Source organism: Rhodnius prolixus, unplaced genomic scaffold (assembly GCF_049639745.1).
Source record: "Rhodnius prolixus isolate KJV_2025 unplaced genomic scaffold, Rpr scaffold_4, whole genome shotgun sequence".
Classification (NCBI taxonomy): Eukaryota; Metazoa; Arthropoda; class Insecta; order Hemiptera; family Reduviidae; genus Rhodnius; species Rhodnius prolixus.
Genome location: NW_027411614.1, coordinates 25,369,539 through 25,392,446, shown reverse-complemented (window position 1 = coordinate 25,392,446; position 22,908 = coordinate 25,369,539). Strand labels below are relative to the sequence as shown.

At 35.0% G+C, this 22,908-nt stretch overlaps 1 protein-coding gene and 1 long non-coding RNA gene across 2 annotated transcripts in view; one reads left to right on the top strand and one right to left on the bottom strand.

The window, feature by feature from the left end:
- LOC141456130 (hemocyte protein-glutamine gamma-glutamyltransferase-like) overlaps nucleotides 1–22,908 on the bottom strand; it is a 91,117-nt gene that overhangs the window by 42,449 nt on the left and 25,760 nt on the right. Inside the window, exons 3-6 of the mRNA XM_074131806.1 lie at nucleotides 21,502–21,711; nucleotides 11,744–11,877; nucleotides 10,113–10,248; nucleotides 957–1,183 (exon numbers count right to left, since the gene is read on the bottom strand). Of these exons, the coding sequence (XP_073987907.1) occupies nucleotides 957–1,183; nucleotides 10,113–10,248; nucleotides 11,744–11,877; nucleotides 21,502–21,711 (707 nt within the window). The remainder of the gene's footprint in view (nucleotides 1–956; nucleotides 1,184–10,112; nucleotides 10,249–11,743; nucleotides 11,878–21,501; nucleotides 21,712–22,908) is intronic.
- Nucleotides 10,373–13,195, top strand: LOC141456131 (uncharacterized). Its single transcript, XR_012459620.1, has 2 exons — nucleotides 10,373–10,513; nucleotides 13,011–13,195. It is a non-coding gene; the product is annotated as an uncharacterized lncRNA (long non-coding RNA).

Sequence of the window (22,908 nt, the reverse complement as noted above, 5' to 3'; positions counted from 1 at the left end):
TTGCCGGCTACTAGTCAGTTTTTCCGTCGCTACAGACAATATTATCCATCATCTGTTCCTAGGAAGACAGGCCAACACTGCTGGACACCAATCCGAAGCCTCCGTGAGGATGTCCAGTACGCTAACCTCTGAGGTGACCTCATCACTATTATCTTCTTTTATGAATCGTGCTTTACATGACCTAGGCCAGAGATCACTCTAGAAATTTGTGATGAACACGGGCCCATTGTCTTTGTACTTAGTGTACGCCCAATAACTCTCTTATCTCAATTGGACATTTAAATGAAAAACCGGATAGAAGATACACCAACCTTTAATGTTTACAATGTTAATCAAATTACTTGTTAATAAGTACAAGCAGGGAAGGGATTAGCTCAGAGGCTAGCGTATCGCATACTGGATTCAGACCCGCAGAAATCAATTGGGTTCGAATCCCACTTCTGGACCTAGCATTTCCTCTTCTTGGGCTGTGATAGACAGTGTTGCCTATAACGAGAACTCATTGCCATGAGGCTGGCAGTGTGCAATAAAAAAAGTACTGGGCGCCAATGACTTCAGATGTGATGCGCCTTCAATTTGAAAATTAATAAATAAATAAAATACAAACCCTAAAGGTGACTAAGTCTCTAAGTTGAAATCTTGACAATACAAAAATTAAGGCTGAAACTAGCAATAATCTTTCTTCCCTTCTAATTAATGAATCAATCATAAAAAAAAGAAGAACAATACTCTGAAATTACGATGTATTATGATGTTTAAATTATGCTTGATAACAGAAAATAAACTGATCCGATCCAATTATTTATGAAAAGAATTTGAACAGCTAGGAATTGGTTCTTGGATTATTGCACCCAGAAACATGAAAAAGAACAGACCTTGCCCAATTCGCAACCCTACAACTAAAAAAAAAATGTTGCTTTATTAATAAAAAGGATTTAATTATTTTTGTGACTCACCACGGCGCTGATAGCCCTAGATATAAGGACTGGTGATCCTCTATCTTCATGCGGCAGATCGGCTAATTCTAATAAGTACATCACCGTTGGTAACACTACATCTTCATACTGGCCAAATATCCATCGTCTCCCTCTGGGTTGGCGATAGGATCCCATCCATACTTTGCCAGTGTCATTCTCCACGTATTCGCGTATTTCACTTTCTTGGCTTAAGTACACACTGTCACCTGTAAAACATCCAATATCAAGTGTTTTAATTCAGTAAATATGGTTTTATATATACATCACCATGAATAAAATGATTTCTTTATTTTTATACAGGGTGGAACCGGATAAGTGACGAAATTTTTTTTCTGTAAAACTACATTCAAAATGTAGTAGAACGCCGCCTGAACGAGTGTCCTATCTCTATCTATTAGAGAGTTATGATTTTTTCAGTTTTTTTTTTCGACTAAGCCCGACCTTACGTCATAAAAACACTATTTCTCATCTTGTGCCTCACTTATTTACATTTTTCACCTCATTTTCGGATTCAGCATTAAATTTCCTATAATAATAGATCATTTTCGTAGTTATTTAACTTTAATCAGATTCATTTATTACAATAAGAACGTTAATTTTTTTAGGAATTTAGAATTTTCATGAATTTTCAAAAATTAGCCTCCTCGAAAAAATTGGTCTTAGAGGCTGTCAAATTTCACAAAAACTGCTCCTTTTAATACTCTTTCCAATGGTATAATAATCAGTTTCAATAATAGCTGTTTTCTTTGGTCTATTACTGAGAAAGTGCTGAAAAACACGGTGTTAGCGAAGGAAGCAAAGGGGACTGGATGAAGCGTACTCGCATATCAATACTATTATTTATTAACAAAATCATTTCTTTAAGCATGTAAAATACATAATTACTTAGTAATTATTGATGCATCATGTTCTCAAAATGCCGTCCTCGATTCTTGACGCATAACCGAGCGCGTTTTCGCATTGCTCCCACTGTTGCTGAAAATGTTCTTTCAGTTTTTCTGAAGTAGCAATTACCCGTCTTCTCACCTCTTCTTCACTGTTACCTCAACCTTGTAGACCTCACTCTTAAGAAAACCCCATACGAAGTGGTCCATAGGGTTGAGGTCAGGAGATCTCGGTGGCCACGCGGTAGTTCCACCTCGCCCTATCCACTCAGGAAAACGTTGTAACAACCATCTTCTGACGTTCACCGAATAATGAGGTGGAGCTCCGTCTTGTTGATAAATTAAATTTATGCTAACGTTGTGAGGAAGATTCAGCAACAGTGGGAGCAATGCGAAAACGCGCTCGGTTATGCGTCAAGAATCGAGGACGGCATTTTGAGAACATGATGCATCAATAATTACTAAGTAATTATGTATTTTACATGCTTAAAGAAATGATTTTGTTAATAAATAATAGTATTGATATGCGAGTACGCTTCATCCAGTCCCCTTTGCTTCCTTCGCTAACACCGTGTTTTTCAGCACTTTCTCAGTAATAGACCAAAGAAAACAGCTATTATTGAAACTGATTATTATACCATTGGAAAGAGTATTAAAAGGAGCAGTTTTTGTGAAATTTGACAGCCTCTAAGACCAATTTTGTCGAGGAGGCTAATTTTTGAAAATTCATGAAAATTCTAAATTCCTAAAAAAATTAACGTTCTTATTGTAATAAATGAATCTGATTAAAGTTAAATAACTACGAAAATGATCTATTATTATAGGAAATTTAATGCTGAATCCGAAAATGAGGTGAAAAATGTAAATAAGTGAGGCACAAGATGAGAAATAGTGTTTTTATGACGTAAGGTCGGGTTTAGTCGAAAAAAACCTGAAAAAATCATAACTTTCTAACAGATAGAGATAGGACACTCGTTCAGGCGGCGTTCTACTACATTTTGAATGTAGTTTTACAGAAAAAAAATTTCGTCACTTATCCGGTTCCACCCTGTATATGGTATGGTAATCAATAAATTTCTGCTTTTGGAGATTTCTCGATTGAGTAAACTCACAAACGATTTTCTACTACAATTCTCAAGACTTAAATTTAAAAAATAATTCACGCTGGTCATAAATATCAACAACTTTTTATTACAATACATTATGTCCAGTTTCATAACTGGACTCATGACTTTTTTAAGAATAAAAATATCTTTAGTTTTCTGCCTCACAAAATTTTCTGTTTGCCAAATTTTGAAGTACATCCTGTGGTAGATTAGGTTTTAGCCAAGGTGAGTTTTCCCTCTAAACCAGTGGTATTGTCCAGCCTCTGTATTCATAGGTTTTCTAGAAATGTTGGTGTTGCCCTGTCCAAAAAGGCTTTAATTGAGGTTATTTCCAGCTCCCTGTGGAGTTGTATTCATTTCCTTTGAATTACAGTGCGACCATTGCGATACGCAGAATTTTAGTTCGGAAAACATGCAGTTTGTTCAATGCATTCTCATTAGCCTGCATCCATAAAAGGCAAAAGTAAAAAGTAAGTCGGTAACGGTTTGAGTATAGATGAATTTTAGGGTCTGAGGTATCCTTCAGAGATGGATGTTCTTAGGTTAATCAGAAGATAGATCTGTCTGCAAGTATGGTAGGCCTGCCTTACTTTCAGCGTATGTCTATAGTTCTCGCGTAATGAATGGGATTGAGATTATTACTACAAAATTGTAGCTATTAGACTTTTTCAATTATAGTCATAGCGTAGGAGTTGTTAATTTCTGTCTTCAACAAATTCTAGAAGTTGTTCCGGTATAAGAAAAAATATTATAAGCCTGAGATTGTTAACACGAGTTTTGCTTCTTACAACTACGCCAATAATGTAATTTTAAACATGAAAAAAAACCCTTAGGTATGTTTTGTTATATTAAAAATGACAGTATACTCACGTATCATCAGTTTGCGATCTAACAATAGCCAAGGTGGACCAACTAGTATCACGTAGCCCCAAAGGACAAATATGCCTACTTTGCGCTAAATAAAGATCATGTAGTAGGCACAGTTCCCCTACAGTAGTTTTGTCACTACTTTGGCAACAACATTATACTCGAATTCATTAGCTTCACTTTCCTCTCAAATATTTAAAATTCTGTTCTCTAAGTGTCTGACGTTTATTTCCTAAGCTAATTATTTTTCTTTAAATTGTCTGTTTAATATCAAAGTTCTGATTCTATCTTCAGTGAATATTGGGCAATTGAAAGTTTTGTTGAGGAATATCTTTTATTTCAAATTTTCGTTGAGTATGCCGGAAATAATTTTTCAAAATTTAAACTCAAATGATTAGATAGAGACAAGCAACTTCAATATTACATCAGGCTGAGCATGAAACAGATTTTGACCAAAAAACATACAATGAAATTGGATAGATCTGTAAATGCAGCACAGAGGTTAGCCCTTATCATAAAAAACAGTACTGGTTAAGAATCAAATCAATTTAGAAAAATGAGACTGAATAAACTTAACCAGCGAAAATGAGGAAATGAAGTAACACGGATGTAGCTTTGCTGAAGTATTAGTTATGAAGGACAAATCTACCCAGGACCTTAATGATGGCGTCAATAAACTCTGTTCCTGAAATTTATCAAAGCCAAACCAAAAAGCTGAACATACTAAACAAGTGCACTTTCCAATGCTGATTGTCCAATCGGGAAAAGGCCGTCTGGGGCGTGCATTTACGGAGACTCGGACTCAGATGACGCCTTGCACACTTTTTTTGAATGTACACAAGGGGTACAGGAAAGAAGATTGCAGGAGGTTACCGGTCCGATAACTCCGGACAGCATCGTCGGACGGATGCTGGAAGATGAGGAAGCTTGGGCGAGGGTCTCTTCCTTGGTAAGGAGGATCCTAATAAGAAAAAGAAAGGACTTGGAATAATTGCAGGTGTAATTGAAGAGCAATAAAAGGAAGGAAAGCCAAGTTTACGAGGCGCCATCCCGAAGTAATGCTGTTTGGCGGTTCCGGGATGGACATTTTACGCCTGAAGTGGAGGGGTATTTTTAGTGGGTTGAGCCCCACACACCCGACAGATCGTCGGAAGGTGCCTTTGTTTGGTATTTTCCCCCTCGCAAAAAAAAAAAAAAAAAAAAAAAATGCTGATTGGCCAGCTGCAGACTGCTCCTCTGACTAAGCTTAGTCCATTATTATTAGTCATAGTGTAAAAGCCTTGTAGGAGCTACCAGCGAATAAATTCAACTCAATTATACAGGAAATTTACAGGTTTGGGTTAGTAGAAAAAAGAATGGAATCCGCCGTTGCAAAAGTATTAGTCGGGAGCGAGTGCAGGGCCCACAGTTTCAGAGATTTTTGCCCTGATGTTGAAGAAAGTCAATGGGTGGATCGATTTAGTATCGGAAGTATAAAGGATAGCATCCTTGTAAAAATAAATCTGCTAGAATTTGAAAGATGAGTCCTTTGATGAATGAAGGAAACGTAAATGGAAAGAAATAGATGCCTGTCACTTTAGAGTGAGACACCTAAATTCAATAACTATTGAAGCGACAAGCAATTGCTTTCGAGCTCAGTGTGGGGCAACTTCCTGAAATTGAATATGCAAAGTTCCTCTAAAAAGTGCCCCCTAATCGGCCAATAGTGGTAGAGGAAACGAAATGCCGGCCCATTTTTCCAGAAACTATCCAAACATGTTCCTTCGAACTAAAAACCATCATGAGGGATAGCACGTCATCACAGAGACACTTAGGCACCTCAACTAGACATGCTTTAAAAAGTGTAAGCACTAAATATTGCAAATTTTGCGAACCTAGTTGCGGACTTACTTAAAATTAAAGGTCGATAACGAAGATTTTTCAGTCAATGAGATAGAGGTGAAAAAGGAGTTCCACTACCCTTTAAAAAATGTCAACATCATTAATGTCAGTTAATGGGCTGTACTAAATATTGTTTTATATTTTTCGTATTGAAACTAAGAATAAGTAGAGGCAACCAATCTCTATCTCTTTATGTTGTCCCCGGACAACTGCCTCTTTCAGATCTACAGGGACGAAGAGAATACGTCCCACAGTCAAACTTTAGATGATAGCGTCTTAGATGTTAATAGGGACACAAACAAATAAATAGTCTCAAAAGTCTCTTTCTTAATACCGTGAAATAGTCCACTGAGTGAATAATATTATAAGCAGAGCGTTAGTGTTACATTTTTCTACAATTTTATTTATTTTCTCATTCAATCATAAACTAAAAATCACTTTTGCTAAATAGTAAAATATTATTAAAACACACACAATCATAAATTAGAATAGGAGACGATTAAAACAATAAAATAGAATAAAATCAAGCTTAAGAATTCTCAAAATTGAATTTCAACGGCAATTGTGTAACAGGATGTCCAATTAAAGATATTAGAACAGTTGCAGAAAGCCATAAATTATAAATATTCAAAAATACCAAAAATAAATAAACATCAAGCATGAAAATAGAACTTGACGATGAAGTAACCCGTAACCTGAATATAACCGACTGAAGATGAGGTAACTGATTTACCAGACTTATCCTAATTGAAGTGCATTAGTTTGAGAGCAAAAGTCTCTCTCTCTCTCTGGAACGTTCTAAGGATGTAAACCTGACAAACTATAACAGTTATTTGGGGTTGTATTTAGTCTGCTAAGAAAAAAAAAAAAACAAAAATGCCAACAGCCAACATTTAAACTTGTAAAGAACACAACTGCAACACTAACAGATCTAAATTTAAATAAACAGCAGAAAATAAAAATGAAAACAAATTAGTTACAAATCTACAATAAAATATTAAGCGTACACCAGCTGAATATTTCAAACAAAATCTATGAACCCCCCCAAAAAAAAATTCTGGCAAACTAACAAGAAGTTCTTTTTAGTTACAAATGTATTTATAATTTAGCTGTTATCAAATTCTATTATACAAATATTTCAACCAGACTTTCAACCAATTTGTTTTTAAAAATACTTAGTTCGAAATTTTTTCGTTTAAGGATGTTTATGTGTATATTAGCCGGTCTGTTGCTTGTGATGCTGTTTTTCTCTGTGCAGCAGAAATAAACTGGGAGCCCATCTCATTTTGTGGCAATGTTCCTTATCCCATGTTAAAGGAATACAAGAAGAGAAACGTAAAAGAACTTTTTAATTTTAATGAACTAACTATAAAACATTAACAATACGTTAAAATCGTAAAAGTCACTTTAGTGAAATGCAGTGTCACAGATCGTGATATAGATTGGCACAACTCAATCCCTAGGCACGTTACAAAACGTTTTCGAGCCCAGAATGGAGTTCTAAGTTAGGTTGTTTTCCAACTAGATAAAACCTCTTGTAATTAAACTGTTTGAAAAGTGTCTAAAAACATCAGTAAGCATGAACATCAATTAAAACTTGAATGTCTAATACATTTTTTACATATTCCTGATTGTTTTATGCTCCTTCAAATTAACTGAAAAACTAGACCAGGTTACACTTTAATTTTCTTTTTTTTAAACAAAAAAACATGTTTAGTAACAGTTTTGTTTTGGTAGACCGTTCTGGGTCATTCATCGGTAACTTACAATTTCCTAGTTGGACTCCTTGCTGGACACTGTGATTCCATAACTCTAAATAATGGGACTCAAACCATAACTTTATTGTTGAGTTTGTGAGAAAGAAATAGATTACCCAATTGATGTATGTCGGTTTGAGGTGTTAGAAGATCAGTTTCAAGTTATCTGGTCTCAGATAGTTGGATGTTTTTCTTAAAAATACTACCAAGTTTTCGACAAAATATTCGGCAAAAAGTCGGCAAAACAGTGGGAGATCTTCTAATAATGTAGCAATTCAGGTTAATCGAGTTTAATGAAAACCTTAAAAGATTACAGGTAATCGATTGTAACTTCAAAAAAGACGAGGAACATGGTAGCCCTGGTAACTGTGACAAACGCTCAGCAGCCGACGACAATAAGTAGCTCCAGTCGAAGATAGCCTGGTGTTTTAAGCAGCGGCGGTGACAAGCATACTGATCTTTACTTAGTATAATAACCACATGGTAGAACGATGATATATTAGGCTATGATGCTTCAACAGATGGATAAGGCTCCACACAAAAAAAAAGAAAAGCAAATGATTTAAATAAAGGGCTCATTCATCAACGAAAGTGCGATGTCATTTAAATTTGTCAGTGCGATTTCAGGCTTACCGTCCAGAAATCATCTCCTGTTGATTTTAAAGAAGTCGGTAGTACATTCAATAAATATCAACAAGAGATTGTTGAGGAATTTCTTGGATAAGAATGAATACAAACCTTTGACGTTGTAAAAATTATTCAATAAAACTGATCTTGACTTAGAAGGTTTAGAACAAAACTCGTGACAAATCTGTATTTCATCCTTTTACTAGTTCACCCAGACATCAAATAAAGCCTCTATAGGATAATTTGCTTCAAGAATATATTCGCACAAACATATTAACACCAAGTTAAAAAAAAAAAGGCATCCCAACTTAATCCCTAGATAATACTTTCGGTAAAATCTCAGATTCTAAAAAACTAACCCCTTCTTAAATTCTAAAGATTAAAGAGAAAGTAAGAATGTACATATATAAAGTGAAAACATAAATTTTCAAAAATATACATCACTTAGTTTATATTAAATTGTCAGTTGTTTTTATTGTAAAATGTGCTGATAAATTCTGTACACAATATATTTATTGAGCTTACAATAAAAAAAAAATTTAGTACAACTCATTCATAAATCAACCATTATGCAACAGGCGTTACAAAAGAAACATGAATGACCCTAGAAACCATTCTGTTTTTGACCTTGGCCTTGGCACCAGCTCAATAAATTTAATTTAAATTTTATGTGACTACACTTACTAGTTTGTGATAAGTTATTTATAGCAACTAACTTACTTAAAAACTAAATCTTAAATTATGTTCGTCTAGCAAGAAGTAAATTTATGTTATCGTAGAGTACATAAATTTAAATAAGTTGAATAAATTATTTAACGCATTAAATTATACTATCCAGTCTTTTTGAGACAAGATTAAATGAATAGGTTTTGTTTCGACCACAATATCAAGTATTATTTACTTTTAAAATTTAAAGGAACCCGTCATTGTGTAATGAAGTTTAAGTAAGGAAGCTTTATAGTGAGCTTCAATTACGAGGTGTGCAGTGTTTGAGCTTCGCTGTAGCTTTCAATCATGAGTAAATTATGTTACTTTCAAACCTGAATTTTATAGCAAAGCTGTAGAGTTTTGGCCAAAACATTAAGATTTTTTCAGTTTAGGTAGCTTCAATTTCTACTTACTACTGACAGATCAAGAAAAGTAGTACTCGATTCTATATTCTTAAAGTAGTACTGTTACACGATTATCTATATTTCCGGTCTCACAGGACTTGCTCACTCTGAAGATCAGTCTTAGTCTCTGACGTTATCCCTCCTCAAACCATTACATATCTTCCTCCGTAGGACATTCTTTCAGATATGCAGCAATATTCAAATTGCTCCCTTTTCCTTGCCTTATCCACTCTAAACTGGCCATCTGAAGTGAACAATATAAATCTGGACTCGCCAGTAAATATTACACATGCAACAGCATCCTCCGTCCAAGCTCCATGCTCCTGAGCAAACCATAGACGTGCTGTCCATGCGTTGGGGTGAGTTGAACTTCTCCAGCTAGGGACCTAGATGAAAGTGAATTTCAACAAGAAACCCTTTGCACTCTGTGCACAATGAGTGATCCTGGCAATTCTTAGAAGCTGAGTGATCTCCACAGCTGTCTGGAAATGATTTCGGAGAGTTTGCAAGTCAAGTTGTTAGCAGCGGGAACAACTGTCGCTCACGGTCATCTTGAATCCTCCTCTTAAACTAGCCAGTTTGAACAGCCCTCCGAACGGCAAATTCTAGCGGCCCCAACGTTAATTTAAAAAAGGCGACGATCCTGGCAACTGTTATGGTTGTTACTACCCATTCTGACAAGCACTAAATAGCACCGATAGTGACAGATAATGCGAACAAAGCGAATGTAAAAGAAAAGTACGACTAGAGATAAACTGATGCAGAAATCACAAAGTTATTCGCGAATCTTGAAAGGCTAATTGGTGGTAGCTACTGTACCGGTTTGTTGTCATCAAAATCCTATTTACCCATGGACAAAAGTGCGATGTTTATTTATATATTTTCTTTATAAAGTTGTTACCTTTATTGTATGGATTCAATAGAATGTAGATATCTTCTTCAACGCGAAAATCGCGTACCTCGTTGGGACTATTGGTGAGGCCGGTTTGTATTATGAAGTGCCAAATTCCTATAGGACACGTTACTGGGGCTTCAATCTGTAATTATAAATAGTATACATCATTTCTAAGAAATATATTCATTGATACTAGTATTCATGATAAAATTGAGACATAACTAAGAAATAATAGATAACCAAGCCTATAACCTGTCATTAAACATTCCAGACTTAACTCTGTGTTTAAAAACAAACCTGTTGTGGACTTTTCTCTCTGCAGTTATAAACCATTTAAATTAAATTTAATAATACCACGAACTAAACTAGCTTAGCTAACCAACCATCTTAACAGATACTATAATCAGGTAAGAATTTTTTTTTAGTAAGTGTGGAAAAATTTAGTCTACTACAGTACATTTTGTTAGAAGCATTAATTAATCACAGCTAACCAGATTTCAGGTAGTGTTGCCGAACATCAGAGTGATCTAATATGTAATTATATAATAATAGTTCTTTCCACAAAATTACATAATAAGAATTTTAACTTGGAAGGTTATCTTGAATAGAAATCCATATATTAGAGTTCCACAACCATTTTTGGTGAAAGATAATTTTTGAAAATTGACAATTCATTAAAAATATAAAAAATATTTTCAGTTCTGAACAGCAAATTTCGGAATGACATTCATTCCTTGTCTCTTTTCAGAGTTGACTAACTGAGGACTTTAGGACCATTTGTGGAAGACTATATCCACTCTCTTGAGTGGATTGAAGGGAAGGTTGTGTGATCATCCTCAACTGCCGGCACCTCTAGCCCTTCCTGGGGCTTTCTAGGACAAGAAACTGATTTGGATTAGCATCCATCCTGTTTCTTTCTAATTCGGGGTTGTTTTCTTCAGAATACCTTGTAAGAATTAGAGTGGAGTGTTTGTTCCCTGATTCCAGATTGGTAGCTCCCGCTTAGAACTTCTCCCGAGAAACTTTTCAACACTTGGGAGTACTACTGGATGATTATTCACATCAGTTTTATTTTGGTTATAAAGTGATAGATCTTATGAACAAAAAACTGTTAATGAGGGGATTCCTATGCGTGGAAACATCTGTGGTTTAGTGCATTAGACTAGATTGTCCAAGGGTTGGCAAAAAAGCCTGCCCTCCGGCGGGTCTATTGACGCTCTCTGCATTAGTAAGGCAAAATAGAATTCTACGATAGTAATTTGTGAAGAAAATATGTACTAAACTTTTTGAATTTAAGTTCTGCAATTAAAAATGTCTGGTAACAATTGTATAAGGGGGTTGATCGACGAAATTTAAGTTCTGCAATGAAAAGAAAAGTTATTAAATTTGATATTATAATGCGAAGGAATTAATTTGTTTCGAAATAGAACCTTAGAAAAGAGCTTAAATTTGAAGTTAAACGTTCCTGTTGAAGTGATATTTAAAGAACCAATTTCGAAATTAAAAAAAAACAAAACGTTAAATACTTGAAAATGTAAAACTAGAAAACAAAACGGTCTGTAGAGCAAGAAAAAATATTGGAAATATTGTATCCGGTTGCCAGTACATGAAGTAAACATACAGAAACAATTTTTCACCTTTAAAGTGATATCTGATTCTTCAACTCGGGAAATAACTGCATCCCACATCCCAGGTTTGGACACTGTATGAGCTCGTCCTGGTTCCAAAAGCATCACCCCTTTGGTTCCTTTAGTCACATGAGGTGTAGGTCCTTGAATCAGAAAACAAATAAATAATAAAGCACAAAATATGTGAAGCTGAACACATCTGTAAAGAAGGCAAAACTAAAAAGATAAAAACCCCTTTGCAATGCCATAAACCGGTTTCTGGCATGTGTGAAAAACTATTGTTAATAGCTGATCCTTCATTTAAAGTACCATTTCAATTCTTTTATCAATGGTTCTTTCTTAAGAACAAACTATGCCACCTATTGACATCAAAGATTAAAATCTAAGCGTAGCATTACCTCGCCCTCCAACCAAATTACTCCAGAGTCATCGTTGAATACCTTCCATCTTTTGAAAGTTGGTTGCTTAAGCATAAAGCAACCAACATTTGAAATGATATTATGTAGGAATACAGTTTCTAATGATTTTAATGAAATTGGCATTTAAAAGAAAAGAGTCGATTATCGAATGATTAAAAATAGCTATCAAAAGGAAGTCTCGTATCATCATGAATGAACACCATAAATTAAGCCAACGAGTAAAGGCAGATGAGAATGGTGGAATATAGAACAGTTCCAACTTCTAAGGCCACTTTTACACGTAACAAACAAGAGACTAGAACATGAGCAAATAATGTAATTCCAGTTCGTTTGGGGTAAATGGTATTCCCTTAGTTTTTTTTACAATGCTCTTGCTGAGCATGTTCTTTCTCTTGCACACCGTTTAAAATGAAAAGTACATTTTTCTGTACAACTTAAAACATAACCTCCTTCAAACCACTTTTCACAAAACAAAATATTTAAAAAAATCTTTAGATTTACGTGTAAGTCGGATTTACGAGTAGGTAGGATTCGCTGACTGAAGAAAAAATTTGCTTTTCTCGAAAACAAACTTCTTAGACACTATCAGGGGCAACCTTAATTTGAAATGGAAAGAAATCCATCACTTTTTCCTTTTAAAACAATTCTTTCATTTCACTAGATTATCATTTTCTTAATGAGATTTTAACAAAATAATTTACGTAACTTGATCTCTTTAAGTAACGAAATAAACATTAAGAATTGACAATCATTAATAATTACTTAGCCATTAGTAACAACATTAAACTTTGTCGGTTTATCGCATTATTCCAATGGAGAATAAAAGGTAGCCTAATTCCTGAGTCTTTATTTTTCAGATTTACAGGCGGCTTTACTGGTTAAAGAGTCCTCCGAAGATTCAAGAGAATTGTACTTTAAGGAGAGTGAGACTGTAACTTCAAGGATGACCAGTCATTCAAGATAAAAGCTTAATGAGACTACAATTTGCCTGGCCTGAAAACTCTACCCATCAAAGGGCCTTAACCATTTAAGACAAAGAAAATGCCTCAGTAGCAACGACATGCTAAAAATTCCACAAGCCATTGGTATAAGATAATCAGTAATGGCGATTGGAGGGTGAAAACCTCAGGATAAAGGCGAAAAAAATTGTGTTTATGGAAATGGCTATCTATGGGGACGATAGTTAACCAAATTCTCTGTACAGGACTACTAAAAACACCTTGCCAAAATTCAGAATTTATTGTTTATAGATATTATACAACTAAAAGAGATTCAAATTAATAAAATCCCTTCATAATAATAAAGAATAGCGGAATATACAGGGTGTCCCAAGCTATATGGATAACGACTTTTTCTCGGAAACTAAGATAGCTAGAAAAAAACTAAAAAATACGTGTTCCCTTAGTTTTTTGTTAGAAATCCAAATTTAATTTGTAAATTTTTTTCGGTGCTTCCAGAAGCGAGGTACAGGCACCAACTTCATTTTTTCAAATGGGGAGGTGCGGTTTTTAGTTCAGAAATAGATTCCTCTATTTTTTTAAAGAAAAATTTACTTGAACGGTTTTTTTCTGTGAGCGATATTTTAGAAGTTATGAATGAAAACATGATTCTTATAATAAACGTCAACATGACAATATTTTAACGGTTTTTTGATTAAATAAGAAGAAAAGTACTATTTTATTTACTCCTCATTAATATTACAGATCATGCACGAACTGGCCTACACCATTAGAGATGCATAGACACGCTGTTTCTTGCTAATTGTCCCTTGCTGCCAAAGAAATAGATTCGGCTTTAACCGAGTTACAGGCATCTATTATTCTCTGCTTTAGTTCATCTACAGATGCAATCCCGACTTGATTCTGATACACCCAGTTTTAGAAATGCTTTTAGATAAGCAGAAATAAGGAAGGAAAGAAAAAAGTTATGAATAATTACCTTGTTTTTCAGGTATCCCCAAAGGAAGTAGTCCATAGGTGTCTAATTCGGTGAACGAGGTGGCCACTGAATTCTTCCCGTGTCGATATAACACCATCAGGCATGTAAAGAGATATCTCGATAGGCAATTTGATGGGCGTGTTATATCGACACGGGGGGCGATTCAGTGGCCACCTCGTTCACTAGATTTGACACCTATGGACTATATTTCCTTTGGGGATACCTGAAAAACAAGGTAATTATTCATAACTGCTTACCTAAAAGCATTTCTAAATCTGGGTGTATCAGAATCAAGCCGGGATTGCCTCTGTAGATGAACTAAAGCAGAGAATAATAGATGCCTGTAACTCGGTTAAAGCCGAATCTATTTCTTTGGCAGCAAGGGACAATTAGCAAGAAACAGCGTGTCTATGCATCTCTAATGGTGTAGGCCAGTTCGTGCATGATCTGTAATATTAATGAGGAGTAAATAAAATAGTACTTTTCTTCTTATTTAATCAAAAAACCGTTAAAATATTATCATGTTGACGTTTATTATAAGAATCATGTTTTCATTCATAACTTCTAAAATATCGCTCACAGAAAAAAACCGTCTAAGTAAATTTTTCTTTAAAAAAATAGAGGAATCTATTTCTGAAATAAAAACCACACCTTCTCATTTGAAAAGATGAAGTTGGTGCCTGTATCTCGCTTCTGGAAGCACCGAAAAAAATTTACAAATTAAATTTGTATTTCTAACAAAAAACTAAGGGAACACGTATTTTTTAGTTTTTTTCTAGCTATCTTAGTTTCCGAGAAAAAGTTATCCATATAGCTTGGGACACCCTGTGTAGGACTTTAAGGATCCTGGTACAGATGACTTTGTATCAAAGATTAATAATGTTAAACAAATCTATAAACCCAGTTCTTCATGAACAGTCAGAACGTGCTTCTGATTCTTTCTTTGAGAAAAAAGAAAGAAAGAAGTATGAACCACGGGTAAGCAGGACGGTTACGGCCGTCACTTGTACCTTCAAAGCCATCGCTGCCAGGAACCTACAAGAATGGAAGGAACCAGGAATTCTAGGTCATTAATGTAAAAATAATGTAATAACTTGAAGACTTAAAAGTTATATCTTGTTTAAGACTAAGCTTAACAAAAAAAAAAAAAGGGAATACACTTGGACCGAGTTGACGAAAGAGTTCAGAGGCTGGTTTTGAAGTTCAAGTGAAGGAAATTAATTGACCATGAATGTGATACGCTTCGGAGTGACGGAATGTGCTCCTATGCACCTCCTGAAGGAAAAGGATGCAGTTACCTAGAGAAGTACATACCAGGCTCGGCAGTAGGAAATATATTCCTCAGAATCTAAAGAAATCTTCATGAATAAAGCACTTGAAAGAGACGAGGGCCGGTTGAACGATCTCATACCAGGTTCAGGAAGTCTGTAGAATACATTTTTCAAATTCGCACTGTTCCCTACTAAAATAGAAGTAGCATAATTATAGTACAAGAAATATTAATAATAAAATGTTTTAATGGGATTACAAATGTGTGACGAGTTTGAATTTATTATTTACCATGTTGGAACAAAGTAACATTGAAAGTGGGCAACCATCCAACTAAATTATCTTGGCATTATTTCCTTTCCTCACCTACTCATTAATATTAATACCTTCTATAAAAGAAACCACAAATATTTTTGTATAAAAGAAATTCATATTTGAAAAATTTACGTTCTTTCTAATAACCTTACCGAGTCGGTTTTCAAATGTCAACTTAATTCAATGTTATATAAATAAGTGGCCAAGGATAAGCAAAAAAAGCTTTCAGCTTTATTAAGTTCTATTTGCTTTTGCATTTTTGATGCTCTTCAGAATGATTATATTTAGTATTCATTTATTTCTAAAAAAAATATTGGAAATATTATTCAAAATCATTTTGACTTAGGTCAAAAAGGCCTATGGGCTACCTATTCAAAGAAGACCAGAACTTTTACCTTAACCAGAACCTCCAGGCTGCCTACTATTAACTCGAAAACCTGCCTATCCTCTTAAAGTATCTTTTCAAACCAATCAGGGACAAATCCTTGAACCAGTTTCTTAGAAATATTCAATGTAGGAGAGAGGGGGCCCATTTGAACAGGGGGCACCTCTGAACAGTTTCAATTTCTCGCCAAATATTTAAAACATTTATGATTGGTAATTTTCTCCATTATGTTGTGGTAGACCTGTTGTATAATTGACTGAGTTTCCCTTCGTTTTCATTGTTCTGTAAAGTCAGAATTGAGGAATGTTATATTTTGTAAGGTGGAAGTAAAATTTTTGTTGCAGCTTTGTAAGTGTATTGTGAAGATTGTAAATGTACAAGGTGTAAGTATTGTTAGTCCATATTAACATTTAGAATTCGTATTCTTAAATCTAGTATTTACAAAAGTCTACTTGCTTGCAAAAAGTGTTGGATATTATATTTTCTTTTATGGAAGGAGAGGGGGCACATTTCAACATCTCAGTTAAAATGTGCCCTACCGACTCCAGCAAGTTTGTGACTTTTTTTTGTTTAATCGCAGAGAAGGGGAAAGTAGTCCGAACCTACATTAAGAAGCGCAACAAACCGAATATTTTGTTCAAACTTCCTAAACCCATCACTTCGGGTACAACATCCTGAACTGAGTCATTCTTGATTTTTGAACTAGATAACAGTGGTTTAAAAGAGAAGGCAATGTAGTAGTGAGAGAAATAACTAATGGAAGGTAGATTCAGAGTAAAGTAATATCATTTCTTTCTATTTTATATTGTGTTTAAAGCTACCCCACCAGTGGGGCAGATATTAACATTTGACACAACATTTTTAAATTGAAAAAATGTAGATATGTATGTTAAGTACCAACTGTTTATTGATATAGATCTGTTCAGAAGACTTGAAAGTTGTAGAAAACAAAATAAAAAGGTTCAATAATACGATTCTGTGCACTCGGTAACAGAAACTGTAAATTCTGTTCAAATGTGCCCCCTCTCCACTACTCATTCTTGTTGTAGAAATAATAATAATAATAATAATTAGTTAATTAACTGAATTAGTGTTATTATTATTTGATAAGTTGCCAAAAGAATCAGGTAAATAAAAACTATAATAATTTCATGCACTGTATGCATTATACATAATGCATTATAATGAATATACATGGTATAACTAAATGCTAATAAAATTAAGTTGACAATAATTAACTAAGTTTTTAAATGATATAATTTGCAGTAAATTAAGCATAATTAAGAAAGAGATTCCGAAATGAAAACAATGGACTATTTATCGCGACATGAGTAAGCGAGGCAAGCATAGCCCGCCAGACAATGTTATATTTGGCCTACATCCACACTGGGAGAATGTCTCGTTTATTTACCAGTTTCACCTAACATTTTGGCATCGTCGAATTTTTATTATTTTTTTTTTTATGTATTTTTTTCCCAGTAATCTATAAAATTATTAGTAAATAAATGGCTAATAAATTTGTAAACAACTGTAAAAAGTAAATTTATTGAAGTTAAAGAGGGTTAACATAATTTGTTTTTGGTTTTCTCTGTGGTAAACACATGTTCTTGAACATACTCTTCTTTTTATCTGCTTATTTATTACCAGATCAATGCAAATATACGATAAGTAGATAAACACAATATCGCAGAAGTATATATAAAAATAAACTCTCTATCTTATCAGCAGTTGCCGCTAATGATGTTTAGAGATCTTGAACAACTGTATTTGGACCAATGGCAACTATCGCTAATGAGAAGTGTTCCTTTAGCTTTGATCTTATGTAATCTATCAAAGCGTTTATCAGAGTCTACAAAGATCCTCAGTCAGAATTATAACCCTTTAATGTTAATTTACAAACTTTAAAGGTAATTCTACACGGGGACACTAAAACCTTGCTAGACCATTTCTGTTTGCTAGAGCTGTGTCGCAGTTCTGCCCAGACGTGAGAGTTAAAAAGAGCTAGAGTAAGTTACTAGAGTGCTCTAGATGTGACGTCTTGTGTCAAGTTGCGAGAGTAGGGCATGGGCATGGTCTCTCTATTCCCTGTACTGCTCTAGTGCAATTTAGTTGTTCGCTTCTTTAATATGGAAACAGATCTCTTGTCAATTGCTCGTGAAGCTATTGCCATAGCTGTACTTATTAAAAGAAAACGGGCACAGAGAAAGAAACCGCGAGTGTGGGTTACACGAAGACAACGATTGGTCTCAATATCAGGCACCAACACAAAGACTGATGAACCAAAAGACTTTCTTAACTAATATCAAAGAAGTAATGGAGCGCCTGCAGCTAGACTGCACAAATCGAGAGGCCTATACCCGAAAAGCCTCCTAAGATTAGCGCAGGTACAATGTAACCTTCAATTAACTCGAGCTGTCAAGAAAGGAATAACGTCTGAGTGGGAGCTAAGCTAAAGGCAATAGCTCTAGAAACCATTAACAATCGATACCTTTCACCCGATTGGTTCCATGTCTTCACAGACGGTTCAGCCGTAGAAGAAAGACATAATGCGGGAGCCGTTGTGTACTCCGAAGCTTTTCAAATCAGCACCTGTGGAGAAAATATCCACAAATTATGATGGCGAACTTGCCGGAATATCACTAGCTCTTGATAAAGTGAAGCGGGGATCTTGGTGCCGTGGTCTTTGTAGCGTGCGGCGATTCTACCTGTAGCTGGAGCGGGCTTTGCAGAGCAGCAATTGAGGCTGCCAATGAAAGTAATAAGATTAGAGCGCTCCAATAGATTCCAGGGCACTGTGGGCTGCCTGGAAACGAGAAGGCGGATGAATTGGCAAAGAGAGGTGCACAAGTGGATCAAACTGAGCAGCTAATCTCCATGCATGCTTTCAAAAGGGCAACTGCTGCTCTCGTCTTCAGACGAGAATCATTAGTGTATTGGGAAGCCCAACGTCGGATGGCAGAACTGCCGTGACTTACAAGCGGCGTAGATTTAATAAAAAAAAAAAAATTTGCCGAATTCCGACAACAGATTAGCTGAAAAGTTTCTTCGGATGTCAATCAACAATTTTCAAGAACTTCTGCAAAAAAAGTGGTACCACTGATCCAAAAAGAGGACACAGTGATGAGGTGATCCATATCACTTGGGGAAAGATTTGGTCAGCGCCATTTCCGCTCTTCCTCTTCTCTCTAATTTTCCTCAATTCGTTGTTGAATTGAGTCCGAAAATTGTGTAATTTCCTCGTCACTTCCTTGTGATCTACATTAAACGGTCCTTGCGAGTTGGGTTCAGTTGCGGTCCTTGTACAAATCACCAGTCGCATCCCACAACTCTGGTAGGACTTCAAGCCGCGAGATGAGGTGCTCTATTTCCTCTTTCGTCCACCGCCGGATAGAAATTGATGCAAGTAGTGTCATTTTCGTTTGAATAATTTCTGCTCTAGGGAAAAGTTTCACCTGCGTGAAACTAGGAGACACTAATCTCAGTCACTTACTGGTCACTGTCTACACGCGTGTACTCTAGAGAAAAGCCGACACTTCCCGACACTGGTGGTAATACAACTCGGTCTAGGAGGCTGCTCTAGGAACCGTCCACATTGCGACACCTGCTCTGGCTTGTCGCCCTAGCTGCTCTAAGTGTCTCCGTGTAGACCTACCTTAAGAAATAATAATTAGTTTGTCTATGGGCTGGAATAGCTGGGGCCAGTTTGTCCGTTTCTAAGTGTAGTTAGGTGGATAATAGATCTTTATTCAAACTTTTTATGATATATTCATGCATTTTAAATACATAAGAGAATCAGCGTTCTATCAATACATCATAATTTCTGTTAATACTTTAAACTATAATTAACTTTTGGGAAACATTTGCCAAAAAAAAAATCTAAGCTGCAACAATTCTAGGTTAACTGCGTTGGAGAGAGAGAGGACACACTATCAAAGAAATGTTTGGATATTCGGAGCAACGGCATATCTTTTCGATATTAGAAACAGAGCGGAAGGTTGCTTCTGGTTGAGTGCGTTTAGGGTCTTTTTTAACAGGAGATGGATAAGAGCCACATTGGAGATAGTTCACCTCGGCAGTTATTTTTATTATATTTTTTTATAGTTACATAAAATAATATTAAATCATACCAAATTATTATAAACAAACTAACTTATTTTGGGGTATAGTTCCGTGATGAACAGCGTTGTATTGCGTGAGAACAAATATCCTTAAGTATAATGAAAAGGCAAAGTCACAAATGACTTTAGATGTTGATACGTCTTAAATAAAATAAAAACAGATCGTCCAACGGTAACTTCAACTTATCAAAGACATGGGTCTGTTACCAAATTCATAATAAAAAATTATTCATAACCTGTTACTCTTTTTTTCTTTATTTTAATAATTCTTTCAACTGCATATTTAGATCATTTTTTTTTTGCGTTTATTTTTGCTACAATCAGCGCGTTAGCGCTATAAGTAACAATGATAACAGTGAACAGTTGAAGTAAATGAGTGGAGAAGTTACCCAGTGGTAACACTCCAAAACATCATATGGTTAGTCACTCTCTTCACTAGAGAGGAGATCACGAGGCCACTGTCTTTTAAGGCGTCTTGTCCGGGTTATCAGGAAGAGTTCTAGAAGAGAGATTTTGAGCTAGAGGATTTATATGAGATTGCAGGTTGAAGTGGAGTTTTCTGTATTGTGTTTTCAGCGACTTGGGTGACAAAAGGAATGTTAAGGTCAGTGTGTATATTCCAGGTTGGAGACATAAAATGGAGCGTTTACTATAGTTCGAAGTATTTTAGATTGTAGAGATTGAATCCTTAGGAGATAAAAATAATAATGAAGTTCTCCCTTCTCTTGAATTGCCTACATTGTTTCTTTTGCCATTTCTTAATGCGCTAATTCAGGATGATCTTATTGCTTCCAAATGAAGAGGAACAAATCCAGTTAGAAATTGATAGAAATCAAGCAAAAGAATTGGCCCATACGAAGCACTAACCGTCGGATTGCCAAAAGATCTCTTTCTATCGTCGAGTTCTGCACTATACAGGCCCAGAAAGGAAGCGCATAAACTAACTGCGCAAGGATATCGGTCGGTACATTTTGTTTTTTATTCCCATTAGTTATGCAACAGGAATAGGCTGCCCTTCTTCTGTATGTAGGAAATTAAACTAAATTAGATGTCCAAAGCGTGTTTGAATATTTGACTGGCTGTAGGCTGTATACCCACTTCAGCCGACCAGCGTCAACACGCACTACTGTTACTAATTCAAAATAAGATAACTTACCAACATTTAGTTCGAAAACTCAGTTTTGACCGAGAGAGTAAAGAGTAAAAACAGTATGGAAAATTGGAGGTGATTTTTCAACGCTACCTTTTAAAGGAAAAACTGCAATTTCCTTTCACTTATCAATTATTTCAAGTGGAAAAAAAAGTCAATCAAATTCAACTTACCGCATTCTGCAATGAATCTAATTGTGTCCTTTTTCGGTTTGTACTCTCTGTTCAATCTAACAGCTAAGTAAAATGGTTGTCCACGTCTTAACAATAGCGCTTCGCTAGCTAATTCAAATTTTGAAGTGTGGTGTGCTTTAGTATTGTCTTTCAGGTATAGTTCAACCATTTCAACATTTGCGCACACACTTTTGACTTCAGACTCGAGACCTAATAAAAAAAAATTAAATTAGAATTATAAAATGAAACAAAAACATACATTTGGAAAAAAAAAAAAAACATTTTAAAAATATGATCAAAAACTATCTAAAGGTGAAGTGTATATGTTGATAATGCTGACCGCTTAGACTAACTTATTTATGTTAAGTACGAGTAATAACTTAGAAAGTCACCAACATCCCTACTCAAGAGATCCCGGGTTCGCATCCAGTAAAAAATCAGGCACTCCTTCAGTTAAAAATCAGTAACCTTTTACAGCCCACTGTCCGGTAATGTAGCCAGAGAATAGAACCAGAGTTTAGCATTCTATAACCAGAGTATAGACCGACAGTTCACTGGAAAAGGCTTCTGGTGCCTTTATGTTGTTGACATGTCTTAAATTAACAAAAACAAAGTAATTGGGTTCAGTTGACCCGCAATCCGCCAAGCCGATTGAGACGGGTAATTTTCCACAATGCCTTTAAATCGTGATCTTCAGTGCCAGTATGTCAACCGGTACGTGAGCTGTCTTGGAAGTCTAAATCTCTAGACCTAAATTTCAGAAATTAAAAAGAAAAAAGCTTTAAATAGCTCACTTATCAAAACTAGAAAATCGTTTTTTTCTAACAAATAGATGGATAACGATCATGTTAGCCTTATAATTATTGCATTAACAACTACAGGGTCATTGTGCAATGCATTTTAAAGAAGTTGGCAGTTACTAAATATAATATGACACCTAAACACAATGCTAAACTGAATAAAGAAATTACTTCACTATTTAAAACATAAAATAAATATTTGGTGTAAAGATGGTGCCAAGTTAATTCCTTAATTCACATAAACAAAATACTACATTTCTTATTATATTTTTAATAAATTGTGAATGAAAATATAGCTGAACCAGTGAATAGAAAAATATTTATATTACTTAATTAAATTACAATATAAATATAATTATATTCTTGAAAATTTATTTCGGGAGGAAGTTTCCTTGGTCCAATTTGTTCTCAACCCTCTCCCATAATAGACTGAAATTCTATTAAAAGTACCTAAAATAAGAATCTCTAAAAGACATCTTTATTTTTAAATCATAACTTAGATTATTTCTTTATTAAAATTGGAGCTGATGTAAGATCAATTTAAAATGCATAAATTTGTTATTTCATTTCATACTTAACGTACGTACTAATTTTATGTTAATTCATT